We start from the raw sequence: 19,582 nt of genomic DNA on the forward strand, positions 1-19,582 counted from the left end.
ATGAAAAGCGGATTATGAGCCAGCCCCAGGAGAGTCGTTTAGAGTTGGCCTTTCTGCTTGGTCTGTGAGACTCTTTTATAGGCTTCATGGCCCCCAGGAAAAAAGGGGGGGGTGGGGAACACATGAGACAAGCACACCGAGCGAAAGCAAAACATGAAGCTGTAACCATGCTGGATGAGCAAATAGACATTAGCCTGAAGAGTCTTCTGCTGCTGCCGCTGCTGCAATGCTGAGCTGCAAAGAACCCATAAGCCAAGGAAAATACGTCTCAGCTGTGTGTTTACTTTCAGAGAAGCAGCAGGGCCATTTCTGCCCTCATAAGCATTGGAACCGCCTGCTGTCTGCCCAGCCGTAACTGAAGCTGTGATTCTAAATAGATATGCAGCTGGAGACTGCACACGACGGGGACACCGTGTCTTTCATGCACCTGGTTACCAAATTATGGAGAGCAAGAGATCACACCCAATTTAACATCCTGAGGATCTTAGCTTTCATTGCAAAGACTATAATTGTGTGTGTGTGTGTGTGTGTGTGTGTGTGTGTGTGTGCGCGCGCGCGCCCGCACGCGTGCAAGACTCTAGCAGAGCCATGCCAAGTGCCTGAAAGGTAATCCAGGGATGGGTAACATGTGGCTCTCCAGATGTTTTTGGACCATGTTGCCCATCAGGTTCCATGAAACACTTGAATTGCTTTTGACACAATAAATCGTGCCCACTCGCCCATCAGCTAACATTGGCCGATGTGTGGGAAGACAGTGTATTTATTAATCCTGTATCAGCCACAGCACCTGCTTCCAGCAGGGAACAGGATCCTGCAGCTCAGACAGCAGGATTTAATCTCAGAAGTTAAAGCCCTTTCCTTTAAGTGGCGAGATGGGTGAAGTGCAGAGACTGCCTTGAAGCGCTTGGCTGCAGAGATCAACAGCTTAAAAGGAACAGATGAGCGTCTCTCTCCCTCTCCTTTTCAGATTGAAGCACAGGGAGTTTTGACAAGTGGGCAACCCCACTCATCTCTCAAATTTAGCCCACAAAGCAGATCTTTTGGAGGATCTGAGCCATGGAGCAAAAAAAGTCTTCCCACTCCTGCACACCGGCCTTTTTGTTGTAGTATCACAGAATTTGGCTTCCTGATTAGGGTAGTCCTTTACACATCAACACCACCCCACAAAAAGAGAAAACCCATTACTTTAAAAAAAAGAATGAAGAAGATGCCAAGTTGCATAATATTGGCATGTGCTAATTTATACATTTAGATGCAAATGAAATAAATCCCTCAATTCCTATTTTATTTTTCATTTTTATATGCTTTTATGTTGCTGTTTTGCTGGTTTTAGGTTGCACTTTTGTTTTAATGATATTGTTTCTTTGAATCACATTGTATGCCACTTATTATAAAAAGATTAAGGGGCTTATAAGTGCTTTAAAATAAATTAAATGAATTAGTTATTTAAATACATACAGGAGACTTTGCCTCATAGCAAGGAAGACTGCGGCCAGTGTGCCTGCTCTTGTTGACTGCTGGCAAGGTGCTGCAAATTATCAGTGGGCAACATCAAGACCCACCTGCTCTCCCCTCTGAAGTGTTGTTTACCTTAAACCACCTTACGTCACCAAACCTTTATTAGGCATTACAAATATAGGCCATCATAAAACATCCATATATAAAATCTTAAAATATATACCTTAAACCAGGCATGGAGCAAACAGGACATTCAAACAGAGGGCTCTCCTCCTGCCAACAGAGGACACCTTCAAAGAGAGAACTGCCCTCTATAAAGTAGGGCACATGGACGCTTATTCACATTCTGACTCATTAGTCTGTGGAAAACTGGACCTATGTCAAATGCATTCCAAAGCCTTAGGATTTCCACATAAATGTGTTAAAGGTGTGTGTGTGTGTCTCTGTCTGTCTGTGTGTAATAGAAATTTCTTGGAAAGGATTTATAAATTCCTCTTTCACTGACAAAACCTGGATGACAAATAGTAAAGGACTTGGAAAGCTGCTGGGCTAAAAATATTTGTTTTTCTGTTTTCGCCATATCTAATTTTTAAGGTGCTATTTTTGAAGAAAATAACAGTGCTTCCTTTTCTCCCCGAAAGGTGAGAAACTCAACTCTGGTTCTTATGTGGGAAACATGAGAAATGGTGACCCTGCCACCTAAATTGCCTCTGGGAGGGAGAGGAGGGTGAGTGAGGAGCAATGCACCTTGGGTGTATATAGCCTTAGATGTGTATCAAAGGGCTTTGGCTCAGTGGTAGAGCACCTGCTTTGCATGTGGAAGGTCCCCGGTTTGGTCCCCAGCTTCTCCAGGCAGGGCTGGGAAAGACTCCAGCATGAAACCCTAGACAGCGTCTGCCAGCCAGTGCAGATGATACTGAACTTGATGGGCCAATGGTCTGGCCCCTATAAAGCAGCTTTCTATGTTCTATGTATCATCATTTTCAATAACGGACATTCAAACAAGCTGGCTGAGATACATGCCATTCTTCCAGAATATGCCATTTCTAAATCAGGGACTCCCATCTTGATGAGCCCAAGACCACCCAGTGGACTTCATGGTTGAGCAGGAATTTGAACCGAGGCCTCCTTATCTGAGGTCCAGCACTCTGGCTGCTACTACACACTGGTCCTCTGTGTTATTCAGGGGTTCTCTGGGGAGGGGATTGGGCTCAACAGGTCCATATTCACAGCCCATCTAACTTTACTTTCTCCTCCAGAATTCATTGGGAGGCATTTAGCACCAAGCGTAGACCCACCCTCCTCATCAGCATAGCTCCACCCTGAGTTTGACAGCTTGGCCAGGCAGGCCATGACAGAGCCCTGGCAAAAGAGCCTTCTTTTTTTTCTAGCAAGAGAGGTTGAGCGAATAACCAAACTATGCAGAGGGTAGCCCTGGGTTGACCCGACCTACTAACAGTTCCTTTCCAGCTGCAATGACTCAAGAAGCTGCAATCTGAGCTGAATTTGCTTCAGGAAACCACTTGAAGGAGAAACTCCTTGTTACTGGAATTTGTTAACAGGCATATGGCCTAAATGAGACCAAAAATAGGTTAGTCTCCAGGGCCAGGCTGAAGAATGGAGATACAGTCAATACAGGGATGGCACCCAAAATGTGATGCTTCCCTCCCCTCCTAAGTCAAGGTGTCCGTTATGAAGCTGGGCCACAGCTTGAGGGCCACACTCCCTTCTGAGCAACCTTCTGGGAACCACATGCTATAGATGGCCAAGACCAGAGACAAATGTGGACGGAGCAACACATAAGAATGTTACTTTTCTTCAGTGGGTCAGTTTCTCCACATTCACACATCACACTCTTATCTTCCATGCTTTTTCCTTTCTTTTTTGAAGAACACAGGAAAAGTCTGCATTTAACATATACGAATTTTGTATGCACTTTTCTTGCCCCAAATACCCACTTTTCAGTGCTTTCCAATGCATCACCTGTGACATATGTAAAATACATATTTGGGGGGCGGGGGTTTGTAGTTTTTATGCATCACACCAGCTTTGCAAAATCTAGTGAAGGGCATATTTCAGCTGCACCTGTCCCCTGCAAAAGGTGGTCCAAACGAATTCCTCCCTAATCCTATGTTACATATTGGAAATGTTTTTTCTGGGTCTGGTTTTAACATCTGCCTTTCTTGTTAACATTCTGCTAACAACCAGCTATTGATTGTTTCTAATTATAGAAAGTGGTACAACTAGATATAGGAAAGGGAAAAGGAAAAGGTTTCTGTTGCCATGCTCCACTTAGTTCATTTCTTCCTGTTGAGTGTGGCTTGGGAGATAAGTGATTAAAGCCCCCTCATGAGTGAATTTCCTTGTTCAGTTAAATTACTGGTGACCTTTCATTCCCCACTCTTTTATATAACAAAATAAGGATGATTGTTAATCCCTCAGCCACACTCAACAAGAAGCAATACAAGTTTCATTTAACATCAGAAAGCGCTTTTGCTGAATAACTCTGTGCGGCTGAATACTCTGAACAGTACTTACCTGTGAGTCTCAGCATTATAAAAGAAAATTGGCCACAGAAAAGGGCAACACTAGATAATATAGCACTATATTAAATTATACACGGAGGCATCATTTTTATTTCACCTCCAGCTGCTTGTGGAAAAGCAATTCCTTAGCAGTGCTAAAGCGCAAAGTTATAGGAATCAACCATGCTGTGTTTATTCACCCTCAGTAGTGGCAGCCAGTGATGTGGAGCAAAGATGGGAAAATGCACATCATCATGACAGCAGGAAGCTTTTACTACACATTACAAAGGGAATATTGATGCAGGCTTACCAGTTTGGGTGGCTGTCACCCAAGCAGGCAAGCCTATATTAAGTCTCCCTTGTAATTTGTAATAAAACCTTCCTGTGCCCTGCTTCCATGTAATTGTGTATTACCGTATCTTTGGTCATCCTAATGTAACAACTGGGATCTTGAAGTCTGTGTATCACCAAAGCTGCAGCTAAGGAAAATACATGGTCTTTACTTGCAAGCTGTGCAAGAAGAAGGCTTCTGTTTGTGGTGCATATTTCCTAAAAATTCATGTCCAGAACTTGGGGGAGTAAGCACAAATGGCACACAAAGGAGCAGGAGTGGAAGGGAAATTCTGAGGCAGAGCTAAGCCTCACTTATCGTTTTGAACTCACCATGTATTCCATGTTGGATGCTGAAGGGTAGACTTGACCTCTCAGTTTATTGTGAAGCATTAGAATCTCTTCTTTGTCCGATCGAGAAATGGCTCTCTTGGTCCTTGAGTGGGGCTGCTCCTCCTGGTATTTACTGAGGATGCTTTCCAACTCGGTAGCATTGGGCAAGAAAAAGCAATGGATTCCATGGACTAGGAAGAGTAGCCCAAATGGTACGACAGTCCAAGTCGGAGTGGGACTTCTGGCCATGTTCTGCTCAGTGGAATTGGGATGAGAGAAGAAACACTCCTCAAAGGGATGTCTTCTTGTCTGTGCAACAGATCTAGAAAGTGAAGAGGGAAAGTGAAGAAAGTTTAGTTATTCTCAGCCTAACACTGGGCAAGCTCTTGGGCTTCTAGGCTTCTCTGTCTGGCCTTCATGACACTACCCAAGCCACACCCTCTTCCTAGCCACACCCCTCACCATCACCCTTTTATGTTTCTGGCTGGCTGAAACATGCCCTTGAACTCTGATGTTTTTGATCACTTGGATGGAGGGTGCGAGAGTGTGAAGAAATTAGGACTACTGTCCTGGAGAAAAGGTAAAATTCACATCCGCTGCTCTATCCACTTTTTCCTCTGACCCTGCCCACCCACCACTGGCATGTCTCCCTCAGAAGGGAATGTGGCTTGAAAAAGTTTCCCTACCCTAATGAAGGAAAAATGTAACAGATAAAAGTATGTTATATAATGCAGCAGGAAAGGGTGGGGATGGAAACATCAAGGAGGAAGGGTGGGAAATCAAGTTATAAAAATTATTTTAAATTTGTATTAAATTAGAAGTTAAATTGTTAACATCTTTGAAACTCAATAAAAAATAATTGGAAAAAAGAAAAGTTTCTTTACCCCAACTTATAAAATGGGGCTCTTCAAGCTGTCGTGTTTTTCTCCATTAAATGAAACAGAAAGCTTACATTTTTTCAATTATTGTTATTATTATTATTGCGATAAGATTTAGCTGCCCATTCTGACATTAGCTGCATGGAATGGGGGCCTCAGCAGAGGTCATTCATGTTTTGGGGGTAATGGCAGAATTCCCATTCAACATGAGAGGAATCCATTACTTGGTTCATTCCCACATCAGTGCCTCTCCTCTCAGACAGGGCTGACCCAAGACATTGATGTCTGAGGTGAAGGAGTAGATGGCACCTTCCCATGACATATTCAGGAGCCAACTGTGCTAGCAACTGGCTCTAACTTCCAGACTGATGACAGCATCCTTTACTGTAACTGAGGGCAGCAAGCTAGTTTAGGTGAAAGGCAGGCTGCATGGTACACAAACTCTGTCCTCTGAGATTTTACTACCCCTTGCACCAAGCATCTGCTACCAGAGGTGCTTCACTCTGCCTAACAGTAGGGCCAGCGTTCTCCTAGATGTTGGTAGTATTGTCTACACTGACTGGCAATGAGTCTTGGGGTTTCAGATAGGGACCAGTCCCAGTCCTACCTGGAGATGCCAGGGATCGAACCTGGAACCTTCTGTGTGTAAAGTAGATGCCCTTACAATCTATACCCTGTATAAGCTCTTCAATAGCCCCAATCCCTGTTGATTTCCAGGCCAGCCCAGACAGGAGAAGTGGTCCTGCCAAGTATTGTTATGGAAGCAGAATCCCATCTTAATGGAAAAGGACAGCAGACATTCCCAAAGAGCCAGGTTGAAGAGGTCAGCCACGAGCTATGAGCTGTTTCTGCCTGGCAGAAAAACAGACGCAGAACCCTCTGCCAGCTCCCAAAATCTGTCACCAGCAATATCAGAGCAAATGAAAGATCCATTTTGCAAAGGAAGCATCAGGATTTTCTCCTATTTACTCTATTACTTATATGTCACTTTGCTGGGGAAAGACATGTACAAGGGTGCTGGACTGGCTCTAGAATTGTATCAGTGAGGTCTGGGGATGGAGTTGGGCAAAAAAGATATTTAGCTGCAACAATGTAAGATGAGCCCTGATGGATCTGAGATGTTGAACATTTTTAACAGTGACTTAGAGAGCACAGGAAACATAGGCATCTGCCTTAGTTTTGAACCTGGAACAGTCTGCATGCAAAGCAACTTCTCTACCACTGAGCTGCAGCCCACACTGCATACAAAGACCTTGTGACATTCCTTCTTCAGGCAGCTGGAATGGAAAGAGTTGGCCATTGGAAAGCAAGCCAGATGCCTACACTAAGGGCTCATCCAGACTCCTTTTGTGCCATGTTTCTAGGCACCAATCCGGGCTTTCATGCTCCATGTCTGAGTGGTTTTTCTTTTCTTTCTTTCTTTTTGTTCCAGTGAGTTCCCCAGAAAACCTGTGTTTTACTGCTGAATCAGAGCAATCAGGTTTTCGGTGGATTGCCGTTTGCTCCAATTCAGCGATAAAATGCGGGTTTCCCCAGGGAAAGGGCCAGGACACAAAAGGATGCCTGGATGTGCCCTAAGTCAGTGGTAACAATGACAGAGAATGGCTTTGATGCAGCAAGTACGTGTGTCTTGCATAGTCAGATTCCCTCATAGTGAGATGCTACCCATATATTTAACACATGAACAAACACTTTTCAGCTAGGCTTTTTACCCAAAGCCATGATGCCATCTTGCACAGATGTACTTTCCCTGCTAAAATTTCCAACTTGGCTCCTGATAAAATATTTTCATTGCCATGTCTGATGTTTAAGCACGCATGTTTATTCAGCTATGCTTTGATTACATGGTTCTTTTTGTTTGTTTATGCACTGTGTTCTTATAACACACTATATGATATATTGTGAAATATATCATCACATACATATATCATATAATCATATATGTACATATAATCATATATAATAACTGAAGTTGGGATGAATGGAACTGTCAATTTCAGTTTCTCTTTGTTTCTCACTCTTCCGGTCTTAAATTCAGTTCACATTTCCACAGCAAGCTGCATTTTTAAAAGCCAACAACCTAGAGGCTGCCACTCCTGCTTGCTCTGCCTGCCAACCCCAAAAACCTGTTTGCCCTCCCTCTGCATCTGACCAAACCTCCCTTTACACCTCACTTACCCCCTCACCTCTCCCCACACAGCTCACCCCAAACCCCACCCCCATTTAAAGAAGATGGGAGGCACTCCAGGCAGCTACTTGCTAAACCACTGTGTCAAGCACCTCCTTCCCTTCATTAAACTTGTTTCAGAGTGGGGGGAGCACTTCCCAGCCTCTCCATGACCACATGAACTGCAAAGTGTGACTTTTGTGTATATAAGGAGAAAAACCGTCATGGAAATTTGTCAGCATCGTAGTGTGATTCTCTCCCCCCCCCCATATATTTGTATGCATTTCCCCCCCAAAGGGAAGCATTTGTGCCTCAGATTTTCACAAACCTATGCATTTTACATGCATTTCCCCCAAATATATGCATTTTCGTACACATTGTCTGGTGGGAGAACCACGTCGCAAAACTCATAGAAGTGCAACATTCCAAGTATAGTGTTTGCCATAAAAATGCAAAGAAAACCAAATTCCTCTCTGTCCCTTAAGGGACTGAAGACAGCCTTGTAAGACACATTAAACATTAAAACCCAAGCATCTAGAGGCTGACACTTCTGTATAGTTGAGGGAAACTTTAGCAAGAAACATTTCTTTTTAGGCAATTCTAGCTGAAGAGAGAGAGAGAGAGAGAGAGAGAGAGAGAGAGAGAGAGAGGGAGAGAGGGAGCGAGGGAGAAGGAGATTGAGATTTTCTTCCCCTGCAGAGGAAATCTCTTTGAAACAAGCTCCCTTTAAAGGGGCCCCTGCCTTCTAAGCTCTGTGCATCTAAAGCATCTTCTCCACCATTCATTCTCTCCCCATCCAAGTGTCACTGATAAACCTAAGGCAGCCACCCCCTCTCCTTTCTCAAACTATGTGCCTGTTAGCTTCCTGGCCGATGAGTTCACCTTTTTTCAGGGCAAATATTGCCTTAACCTCATTCTCTTTCCAGCATTATTTGGTCCTGTCCTCGTCGCCCAACTGACACACACACCCTCCTGCAAAACCCCACTCAAGCAAGAGGCTGGCTTGGTGCGGCTAACCTCAAGCTGTTACTTTTGTAGACAGTCTGACCCACTTCAGGGGAACAATTCCTACTTTCAGAGGCTTCTCTGAGGGGGTTATAAATAGATGCTCTTCTGTAAAGCGTCCACAATGTGGCCTTTTAGCCTGGCCCATTGCTCAACGCGGACAGCTTTTTAGGTAGGGAAGCAGACGGTTACCATAAGCCGCGTTCCCCCCCCCCCGCCCCATCAGACCTCGCAGGCCGTCTTGACTCTCTTTCCCAAACAGGGCCAGGCCTTTGCTCGCTTGCTCTCTCTGCAGTAAAGTTACAGAGGGAGCAATGTGCCAATCTGATGTAATGTTTGTTGGCGCTCTCTCTCTCACACGCACACACACACACAGACACGCAAGAGGCAGCAAACTAGCTGCTTTATGTAGGCACACTGAGGATGGAGAGCCTGCAGGATCGGACACCTCAGCCAATTTTCTTTAAATCCTTCCAGCAGCTAGACCTTACCATGTTAACAGACAGGGTATTGTCCTTGCAATCATCCACACCATATATTTGAAGCACATTTAAAACCACTTTAAACAGTCATGGCTTCCCCCACCCATCAAAAAATTATATGTTTATTAAGGGTGCTGAGAGCTGTTAGGAGACTCCTATTCCCATCCCAGAGCTGCAGTTTCCAGATTAACAATCAATCTTTCTTCACAGGGAACTCTGGGAACTGCAGCTCTGGGAAGAGAATAGGGAAGCTCTGAACAGCAAACTACAGTTTCCATAATTCTTTGGGGGAAGTCATGACTGTTTAAAGTACAGTGGTACCTCAGGTTAAGTACTTAATTCAATCTTAATTCTATACTTAACCTGAAACTGTTCTTAACCTGAAGCACCACTTTAGCTAATGGGGCCTCCTGCTGCCGCCGCGCCACCGGAGCAGGATTTCTGTTCTCATCCTGAAGCAAAGTTCTTAACCTGAAGCACTATTTCTGGGTTAGCAGAGTCTGTAACCTGAAGCATATGTAACCTGAAGCGTATGTAACCCGAGGTACCACTGTAGATCCATATTTGTATAAATATATGGTGTGAATATGACCACTGTCTCTTTATTCCCAGAGGTATTATTTGTCTCTGAATGGAAAATACCAGATAATAATGGATCGTACGAGCAACTCCTGACTCAATGGAGGCCACCAATTTAGTTTCCCACAATGCTCTGGAGCAGCGCTGATTTAAAAGAGAATTGTGGGGGGTTTAAAGGGCAGCAGCCCATCATGCATCTGTGTACCTGCTGGAACCAGGTAAGCCTGGCGGAGGCCCAACAATATAGGAGAGTGACCGCCCAAAACCATTTTGCCAAGCACAACTTCAAAGCTTGAGCTTGCTCCAGGTGCACTTTTCAGGAGAGTGTGAACCCATCTAGAACAGGTAGGGAACAACCTCCCAGTTTCGATAAACCATCCATCTAATGGATGCCTCTGTGGTAGAGCAACTAGTCTGCATGCAGTTGGAACTGGGAATGTTCCCCATTTGAAACCCTGGATAGCTGCTATCAGTCAGCGCACACAATGCTGACAGCTTCCTGTGTTCCTTTACACCCACCAAAAATCCTTTCCTGCCATCTATCAGATTTAGGGACCCACTGCAGTTAATTTTGGGGGACAGGTGTCAAAGTCCAGTGGTCAAGCACACATTTTGCATTATTGAGGTTGCAGGAGATGCCTTATCTGGTCAGACTATATACTGGCCCATCCAGTTCAGTATTGTCTGCTCTTCCAGCAGCTCTCCGGGGTCTTAGAAATAATTCTACTCTATCACCTGGCTAAATCATCCCCTTCAAATTATAGATTCCAGGGGTTGAAGCTGTGGCTTTCTGCATTCAAAGCTGGTGCTCTGCTATTGAGTTTGGTTTCTCCCACCCCCTCAAAAATGGTATCCAGTTCACTTGTAAGAGAAGCAGCAAACTTGCACCCCTACAGATGTTTGGGTCTCCAACAACATCTGGAGGGCTGTAGGTCCCCGAGTTAAGAACTCTCAACAGAGCTGCTGGGAACCATCTCACTGTCTAAGACCTAAGATAGCTGTTTTAGAATGAGCAGCTCTCCACGTGATGACAACCACCACGTGGACCAATTTAAAGCAGCCTCCAGATGGCAACCATCATGTGTCGGAACCAGCTCTCAGAGGGATTATGAAAAGAATACGCTGAGACAATCCTCTCTCCAGTTGAGAGTGCTGAGTGACTTGCAGTGTCCTGCGTGAGTAATTTACAAGATGCAGAAAGTGCTTCTCTAAAAGGAGGAGCCGGTTCAAGACTGATAAAAATCTGTGGAAGAAGAGAGATAAACACTGGCCAAAAAGACTGGCCAAAATGTCCACAAGTTCTCTTTCCTCTCTCAAGTCATCCAGTATCCTGTCACTGACAGTGGCCAGAACCAGGAATTTCAGCAATGACATGATTTAAAATGAAATAATGAAATTGTGCGCCAAGCAAGCATTGACTCATCGGCCAGTCTCACATTCCTTGACATTCTCCAGAATCCAAAGGCTCAGAGGATCAACCTAAGGTTGTGGAATGGAATCTGGTTCAAGAAGTGAGATCCCGAACTTCCTCTGCTGAGCCTAGATCAGTCATAGGCAAACTTTGCCCTCCAGATGTTTTGGGACTACAATTCCCATCATCCCTAGCTAACAGGACCAGTGGTCAGGGATGATGGGAACTGTAGTCCCAAAACATCTGGAGGGCAAAGTTTGCCTATGCCTGGCCTAGATCCTGCTTCTGAACAATTCTCCCTAATCTAGCTCTAACTTCAGCCTCCTGACCAGCTTTTAACTCCCCAAAAGAGCAGTGGCATGAACAAAATCAATATCCCTCTGCTCCAGCTCTATTGTTCAGAGGCAGTATTGGTCTGAACACCTGTTGCCAGAGACAGCAACAGCAACAGCAAGAGATGGCTATTGCATTCATGCCCTGCTAGAGGTTTCCCAAAGACATCTAATTGGCCACAGTGGTAAGCAAGATGCTGGACTGGATAGGCCAACAGGGCACCTTTTATATTGCTTGCTGGATCAGACCACAACCTTCTCTCAAGTCCAGCACTCCGCCTCCAGAAAGGAACAGGGAGACCTGAGTTTGAATCCCTCTCACTCCATGACCTGTGTTGGTCCCTATCTCTTAGGCTGACCTTCCTCACAAGGTTATTGCAGATGTGTGTGTGTGGAGTAGGCACAGCCTTAAATGTTGTTTGGCCTCTCTTTTGCAGAAGAGTTCAATTTGACAGTCCTGAACTTACTTGAAACTGCAGTTCTGAATTTTGTACCCCTTTGAATTTTGCAATGCAGTTTCCACATTTTTTTAAAAAATGCATGTTTTATAGTTCAAATGCATTTCAGGCAAGTGTTTTATGGGGAAACTGCACTGGAAAACATTGGAAAATGTGCATTTGAAGGAAATGCATGCAAACAATGTGTCCAATTTAAATGCAATCTTTTCATGCATTCTTTCAAAGAAATCTGCACAAAACCAGATTGAAGAGATCAAGGTAGGATGCCAGGAGAAATGAAATGGGGTGAGCTTAGGCTGACCCATCCACCCCTGCTTGGTGGACCCTATGAATGCTGCCCGGAGCAACCTGGAGGAAAAGCATCATAAACCTAGCCAATGCTATCCAGCACTGCATGGGTGACACTCCATTTGCCCAGTGGGATTTCCTGTTCACCTTCTCTTCATGCACACAAATCCACACCCCAAAATATCTCCTTCAAAAGGTTCTCCAACCATCTGGAGAAAATTTTGAGGGTGTATGGTGCTGGGACTGTGGGGGAGAAATTAGATGGGGGGGATCCCAGTGTGCCAGTGGAAGTCTGCCATGCAAGCCGAAAGGCAACACTGGATGCAGCCCCATATAAATACGTTCAGAGAGAAAAGTCCTGCTGTGTCACACACAATCCAGATGTGGGGACAGGCAAACACTTTAATTGCTCTCCCCTCCTTATCCCATCCTGACCTCGAAGGGAACTGTCTGCTCTTTATGCAGCTTAAGCTAACAGCACTGTCTAGCGTTGGCCTCCAGCTGGGAGCTTGGCCGCTGCTCTTCTGTCTTGTGATAAAGGGGAGCAGAAGCAGAGTTCTCTCCCAGCTTATGATTTCCAAGGTGCCCCTGTGCAGGGAAGCAGAGGAATGACCCCCTATTCACTTTGGAAGACTCGAGATCATTAAGCCACAGCAGGATCCCCTGTCTCTCTCTCTCAATCAATCAATTATGTAGCACAATGGCTAAGCTGCTCATCCCCCACCCTGAATCTAAGCCATGCCTTTCACTGCCGCATTGGGTCAGGTGCCTGGTGGGTCAGGAAGAGGTTCCCCATTCCTTGCGCTACAGTGGGGGGGGGGTAAGGGAGAAACCTGATAGACCAGACCAGGTGGTGGGTCCATGGACACCACATTCCTCCAAGATTTGCTGTGCTTCCTTTCTTGGATAAATTCATTCCCAAGGGATGCCTCCTTCCAAGATGCCCAACAGCTTGGATGCCTTTAAAGGAGGATCAGGCCAATTCATGGAGGATAAGGCTATCAGTGGCTGGGTTCTGTCGCCACTATTGGAGGCAGTATGGCTCTGAATACCAGTCACTGGGAATCACATGCAGGGAGAGCACTGATACCACTCGTGACCTGCCTGTGATATTCCCAGTTGGCCATTTTGAGAACAGGATGCTGGACTGGATGGGCTATTGGCCTGACCCAGCAGGGCTCTTCTTACATTTCTAAGGAGTCTGCATTGGTCTGTCTAGCTCAGTAATGTCCTCACTGACTGACAATGGTGCAGCTTGTATTTGCCAGTATGTGGTTGAATCCCACCTAAGAATGGTGACAGCCTGGCAGCATCAGTGGGGTCATGGTCCAGGGTTTCTGCAGAGGGTCCCTGTCTCCAGCATCCAGTCAGCATGAAACGGGAGCCTTTTGAGCCAAAGCTAAGTATTTAAGAACACTGAGAACAGAAGGTGCTTCCATTTCAAAAGAATGGTGTGCCGCTTCTGTTCCAAACAAGGGAACTTCATGGAAAACATGTAACTCCAAGAGAAGGTGTTGGATTGCTCCAGGTCATTTGCCAATGTATGTGTACAGAAAATAGTAGCTCTAGCTGAACAGCAACACATGGAGGTTCTGCACTGATTTTTGCAAAGCACCCCTAATTATTAATATTGTATAATGACAATATTGTTGTAGAATCTTAGAAAGCTGCATAATCTTGGAAGGGTGTGAGGGGACTTGATGGTGACTGTCACGAAGGTATCCTGTGCTTCTGAATTCGCCACTGCACTCCTGGGAACCACGATTAAATTGGAAACAAAAGCAGAGCAGGAGCAGCGTTCGCTGTTGTTGCTGGCACCCATCTGTCTCAGGAGACAGTGGAGTGCAAGAAAGCAAAAGTAGCAGAGTCAGCAAAGAAGGATGGCTCCAAAGGCTAAATACAAAGGTTCTTCCCCTGGGATAAAAGAAGAGTGACATACAAACCAGCTGAGATAGCAAGCAGGGGATCACCAGAAGGATCTTAATAATTGGGTAGGGTATGCCTGGAAGAGGCCCTTTCTCCGGTATACCTGGGCTCCCAATTATTTAGGGCTTTCTATACCACCACCGACCCCTCAAGTCAAGCTCTCATGGGCTCACAGCATTTGAGATGCCTTCCAAAAAGAAAATTGCCCAAACAAAACTGTGTTTGTGTTGGAAGTTTGTGGTATGCGCCTGAAGTTCTTTTGAAAGGATCTTGCTGCCATCTAGGCAGCTGAATAAACTTTGCTTTTGTTTTAAGCAAGAGGGTGGGAGTGGGGAGGAGGAAGGAGGAAACTGTAGGAGCATGGCCTCCTTTTCAATCCGCCGGGCTTAGGCTACGGATGCCGCGTCAACATCTGGGATGGATCAGAAAGCCATGAGTCGGCAGAAAAAATGCCTCCTGGTGCAGACCCAGGAGAAGCCTCATGTGGAAAAAGAATCTGGAGGGATGGAACAAAAGGGAAACCTTTGGTATGATCACTTGAAGTGATATTTGATCTGGGAACAAAAGCAGAGTCACCCCACACCCCTGGCTTGAGGCAGGATTGGCCAATAAAAGAAGCCCCTGTTCTGTCACACTTCTTGCACAGAGTCCCATCAGCTATGATTCCCAAGAGCAAACTGCCTTCTTAGAAAATAAGGCATGGTGGATCTGTGCATGAGCACAGCATTCAGCAGGTGAAACTATCAGATGGATGCTTGGCCAAGTGCTCAGAGCATTGCTTTGTGTTTTTGCAAAGAGATTTCAATCTATGCTGTACATGGAACCCTGAGAACTGGGATTTGGAGAAAGGACTATAGCTCAGTGGTAGAGCACTTGCTTTGCATGCAGAAGGTCCCAGGTTTAATCATCAATGGCATCTCCAGGTAGGGGCAGGAGAGACTCCCGTCTGAAACCTGGGAGAGCCACTGCCAGTCAGTGTAGACAATACTGAGCTAGGTGGACCAGTCACCTAACTTGGTATAAGGCAGCTTCTTGTGTCCCTGTGTCTGTATTTTATTGGGGAGGGAATGTAGATGTTTTGCCTGCTCTTTGAGGAGGGGTTTCTCTGCATTGTCAGTTTGTCTTCTGTGAAATGGGTACATTGACAGATTCTGAAATGTGCCCCCAATCTCCCTCCAGAAAGGTTGGGGACCCCTGTCTTCATATTACAGATCTGTTTAAAAACTTGATAGGTATTTGAACTGTGCAGCTCAATAAACAGATACGGTTAATTCTCAACCGGGAGATGGGATTAATCTTTCCAGCAGCCACAGCAGCCCATGCTGAACTCACATTCTCAACACAGAGATTTGTCCCATCTTGAAATCAGCCCATAGGATCTAATAATCCCTTTTAAAATTATAGCCCACTTAGCTTATAGGCCATAGAAGCCTATTCATTCTACCCCAGCCCAAATAGTCAACCTTTCTGATTCTTAAGAGTACATAGCAACCCACTGAAGAGCTGACTAGTTAAGGATATTGTTTTTTTCCTTTTTGCATTTAGCAATTCTTACACCATTAACCAAAATGAACAACATGTTCTCTAGTTGTTCTTCACCATCAGCTATGTTCCCGCAAAAATATATTTTAACCAACGATAGCTGCAATCCTGTACATGTTGTTCCAGGAGTAAGCAAGCCCCACCAAACAGAGTAGGATTTAGGCTTGCGTAAACATGCATAGCCCTGGATTAGTGCAGAGCAGTCCTATGCATGTCTACTCAGAAGTACCGTTTAATGGAACTTACTCTCAGGTAAGTATTTACAGGATAGCAGCCTAAGTCGTGTGAATCTGCTGAAGACTGCCATCCGCCATGGGTTCCTAATAGAAAGAGCATGATGGAAAATGAGGAGTTTCAGAAGGGCTGAATAGATGGGAGCAAGCCTGTTAGGATGTGCCAGCTTTAGAATGAATGATGTTGCTTTAATATAACTTGTAAGCAGCTTGCTATTTCACACAAGTAGCAGCTTGTTTAAGGTGCAGACCCTGTTGGACTTTACCCTTCATCAGCCCCAGCCCAGAAGATTCATAGCTCAGTGGAAAAGCCTCTGCCTTGCATGCAGAAGGTCTCAGGTTCCATCCCCCAATGGCATCTCCAGGTAGGGCTGGGAGAGTCCACCTGCCTGAAACCCTGGAGAGCTGCTGCCAGTCCGTGTAGACACTATTGAGTTAGATGGACCAACGATCTGACTCAGTGCAAGACTATGTTGTATGATCCTATCATAAAGGGAGCTGGAATCCAACAACATCTGTGCAGCCACAGGTCCCCCCCCCCCCATTCCTGATTAAAAAAACAACAACTCATCCAACATCTAGACAGGTAAATACATTATTGCTGAGAACCAGTGTGGTGTATTAGGACCCAGGAGATCTAAGTTCAAATCCTCAGTCATCTAGGAATATTGGTCCAGTCACTGTTTCTCTGCCTAACCTACCTCAGAGGGGTGTTGTGAGGAAGAAATGGGAGAGGGGAAGAACTATGTCCACTATCTTAACTCCTGGGAGGAAAGATGGGGTTTAAATGTCAGAATAAATAAATAAAACTATCCAATATTTTCTGACAATTATTCAAATTACTACATCTTGGGTCTATTGGCACTCAAGTCAGCAGTTTTTAATGAGCTAATGTGGGAGGAAGAGAAAGTAGGTTGTTTGCCATGCTGGCCCTACTCAGAGTAGACCCATTGAAGTTAATGGGCATGACTAATTTTAGGTGCATTGATTGCAGCAAGTCTACAACCAAGCGCAATGTAAATTCTTTAGTCATCTTCACTGAAGCATTTACTAGCAGGCAACCCATGGAACAAAGGTTATCCATGCATAAGATGAGGAAAGGTGAAGATTACACCAGATGCTCTGCTGTGTTCCATAAAACATTGAGCAAAAATGATCTGGTTCAGGAGACAGACATACCAAGGACTCAGCCCTTGTGAGGGAGCAAGTATATAGCCTAGCAGACACAATGTTGGCTTTTGGACTGGGTTAAAGTTGTAAGTGGACAAATATGAGCCTGTCAGTCACACTCTTTCAGTTTGCATAGAGCTGGCATGGATGGATGTGGACGCATGTGAGTTTCATTTAATAAATAAACTCAAGACACCTTTTCATTAAAAATAAAAAATACACACAGCTATAAAACAAAGTGGATATACAACTTAATATCAGCTCCATCTAATAATAATAATTGCTCTTGTTTGCCACTTTCTTTTTTTTTAAATAATTCTCAAAGGGATGTATCTAGAGGCAGTATGGTGCAGTGGTTAGAGCATTTGACTTAGACCTGGGAGACCAGGGTTCAAATCTCCACTTAGTCATGAAGCTGAACCTCACAGGGTTGTTGTGGGGATTAAGTGAGGAGGGGAAGAACCATGTATACCACCTTGAGCTCCTTGGAAGGAAAGGTGGGACATAAATGCAATTTTTAAAAAACCAAGTCCTCTTTGGAGTAGACCCATTGAAATTAATGGACCCAAGTTATTGGCGTCCATTCATTTCAATGGACCTAGCTCTAACTTAAGTTGGATGCAATCCAAAGAGCAGGCTGAAAATGCAAGCAAATAAAAGCATTACACAAAAAAAGAAGACACAAAAATAAAAGCACAGAGTCAAAATGGACAAAACTACCCCATCCCTCTGTGGAAGCAGATGAGGGGAAGGAGTCCGGATTCACTGGCTATAAATCTCCAGAGCCCCTGAGACTGATCTCTAAGGATCAGGTTTAGAATTCTCACTTAAAATGCTACGCCCTCTGGATTCTCTAGGGGCAAGAACACCGATTGTAAAAAAATAAAAATGCTTTTTTTAAAGGAAGAAAATCGGCACTCACCTTTGCAAAATATGAAGGAGGAGCGGGAAAGAGACCCCCTTTGTTATATTTACTCCTCTGGAACCTGCGGGTGGCGAAGTCTCTTTTTTCAAGTATTAGGAGAGGCGGACAGACGAGAAGCGGGAAGAAGAGTGTGTACTCCTTCTCTCTCCCAGGACCTCAGAGCAACTGTGGCAGAGCAATGTCTGGTCTCTTGCTTTATACCATCCTGTCTTTCCTCCTCCTCCTCCTCCTCCTCCCCCTCCCTCCCTCACTTCCCACCCCTTATGACAAGATACGAGTGAATCATTTCTCTTTCCCTGGAAGATGCGCTTCCTTAGCAGCATCTGAGCCTCCGCAGGAGAGAAGGGGCTTTGCACTGAAGGGGAAGTTCAACAGATTTGACTGAAACTCCCTCCACCAAAAAAACCGCCTCTCCTCTTTCCCCATCCCCGCAGTCTTCCCTTGAACAGAACCTAACGTGTGAAGTTAAAAGGAGACGGTTAGGGCAGTTGAAAAATTGCTGCCAGATTTTTTTTCACTGCAATCCTTTCTCCAAAAGTGTTGCACTTGCCCCAACAAACAGCGCCAGAGAGAAGCGTAGACAGGAGCAATCCATTTTGGTAACCAGAGTGAAATGGGCAAGCTGGCTAGACGTCTCCTCCTGCCTGAGAAAGTGGATTGGCGAGATAAGGGGGCGAGGGAGGGACCTTAGACCGGGAGCGAGCGAGCGAGCGAGCGAGCTTCGGGCTTGTGGTGTTTACTTTGCGCGTGTTTTACTAGAATCCCCAGATCCATCCATCATGCGGACCCAGGCGCAAAAGCGCTCGGAGTCCAGGAATTGGTTTTAAGCAGCAAAACTGGATGTGGGAACTCACAGTTCTGAGTTCTCCAGCAATTTTATTTTAATCTACTTCTGGCTAGTCCAAACTATCTTCATTCCGGCAGGGAAGAAATTGGGGGACACAAATCCCTGCTGAAACGCATCCTGAGATCTGCCGGTAGACCCCCGATCTGCCTGCCCCTGCCTTCACTTTCAGAGGAAGGCACGGACTGATCTCTTTGGCCGGAGTGGCTGCAGCATTGGCCGCGCGCCTCCTCCCTACAAATGCGCATGGCGTTTCTGCAGGCGCTGCTTCCCTCCGGCTCTGAGATGCTGCTATGCCTGCCCTCCGCTCCGAAACGCGGTTTCCCAAGCAGGCTGACTGGCGGCGCTGTTTAGAGTCTCCTTTCCGAAGCTGCGAGAGGTTGACGGGGTGAAGGAGCATAGGAACATGAGACGCTGCCTTATACCAAACTAGACCATTGGTCCAGCTAGCTCAGATGTTAAGTGCACTGGCTGGCAGCAGCTCTCTTTCAGAGGAGACTTTCCCAGCTCTCCCTGCATTGAGATGCTGTGGGGGATTGAACCAGGGACCTTCTGCATGCGACAGAGATGCTCTGTCACTGAGCTGTGGCCATTCCCATACCTCTTGCCTTTGCAACCTCACTGGTGTACTTAGCTGAGATGTAATGAGCTATTCCATCTGCAGTCAAGGTCACTTCCAGACAATCTGTTCATTGA

The 19,582-nt window shown here is 45.5% G+C and overlaps 1 protein-coding gene across 1 annotated transcript in view; it reads right to left on the reverse strand.

Moving 5' to 3' along the window:
• Positions 1-18,262, reverse strand: part of CRISPLD2 (cysteine rich secretory protein LCCL domain containing 2) — a 43,930-nt gene extending 25,668 nt beyond the window's left edge. The window contains exons 1-2 of the mRNA XM_053400085.1: positions 18,040-18,262; positions 4,647-4,968 (exon numbers count right to left, since the gene is read on the reverse strand). Coding sequence (XP_053256060.1) covers positions 4,647-4,895 — 249 coding nt within the window. The 5' untranslated portion in view covers positions 4,896-4,968; positions 18,040-18,262. The remainder of the gene's footprint in view (positions 1-4,646; positions 4,969-18,039) is intronic.
• Between the last annotated feature and the right edge of the window lie 1,320 nt (positions 18,263-19,582).

Source organism: Podarcis raffonei, chromosome 8, assembly GCF_027172205.1.
Source record: "Podarcis raffonei isolate rPodRaf1 chromosome 8, rPodRaf1.pri, whole genome shotgun sequence".
NCBI lineage: Eukaryota > Metazoa > Chordata > Lepidosauria > Squamata > Lacertidae > Podarcis > Podarcis raffonei.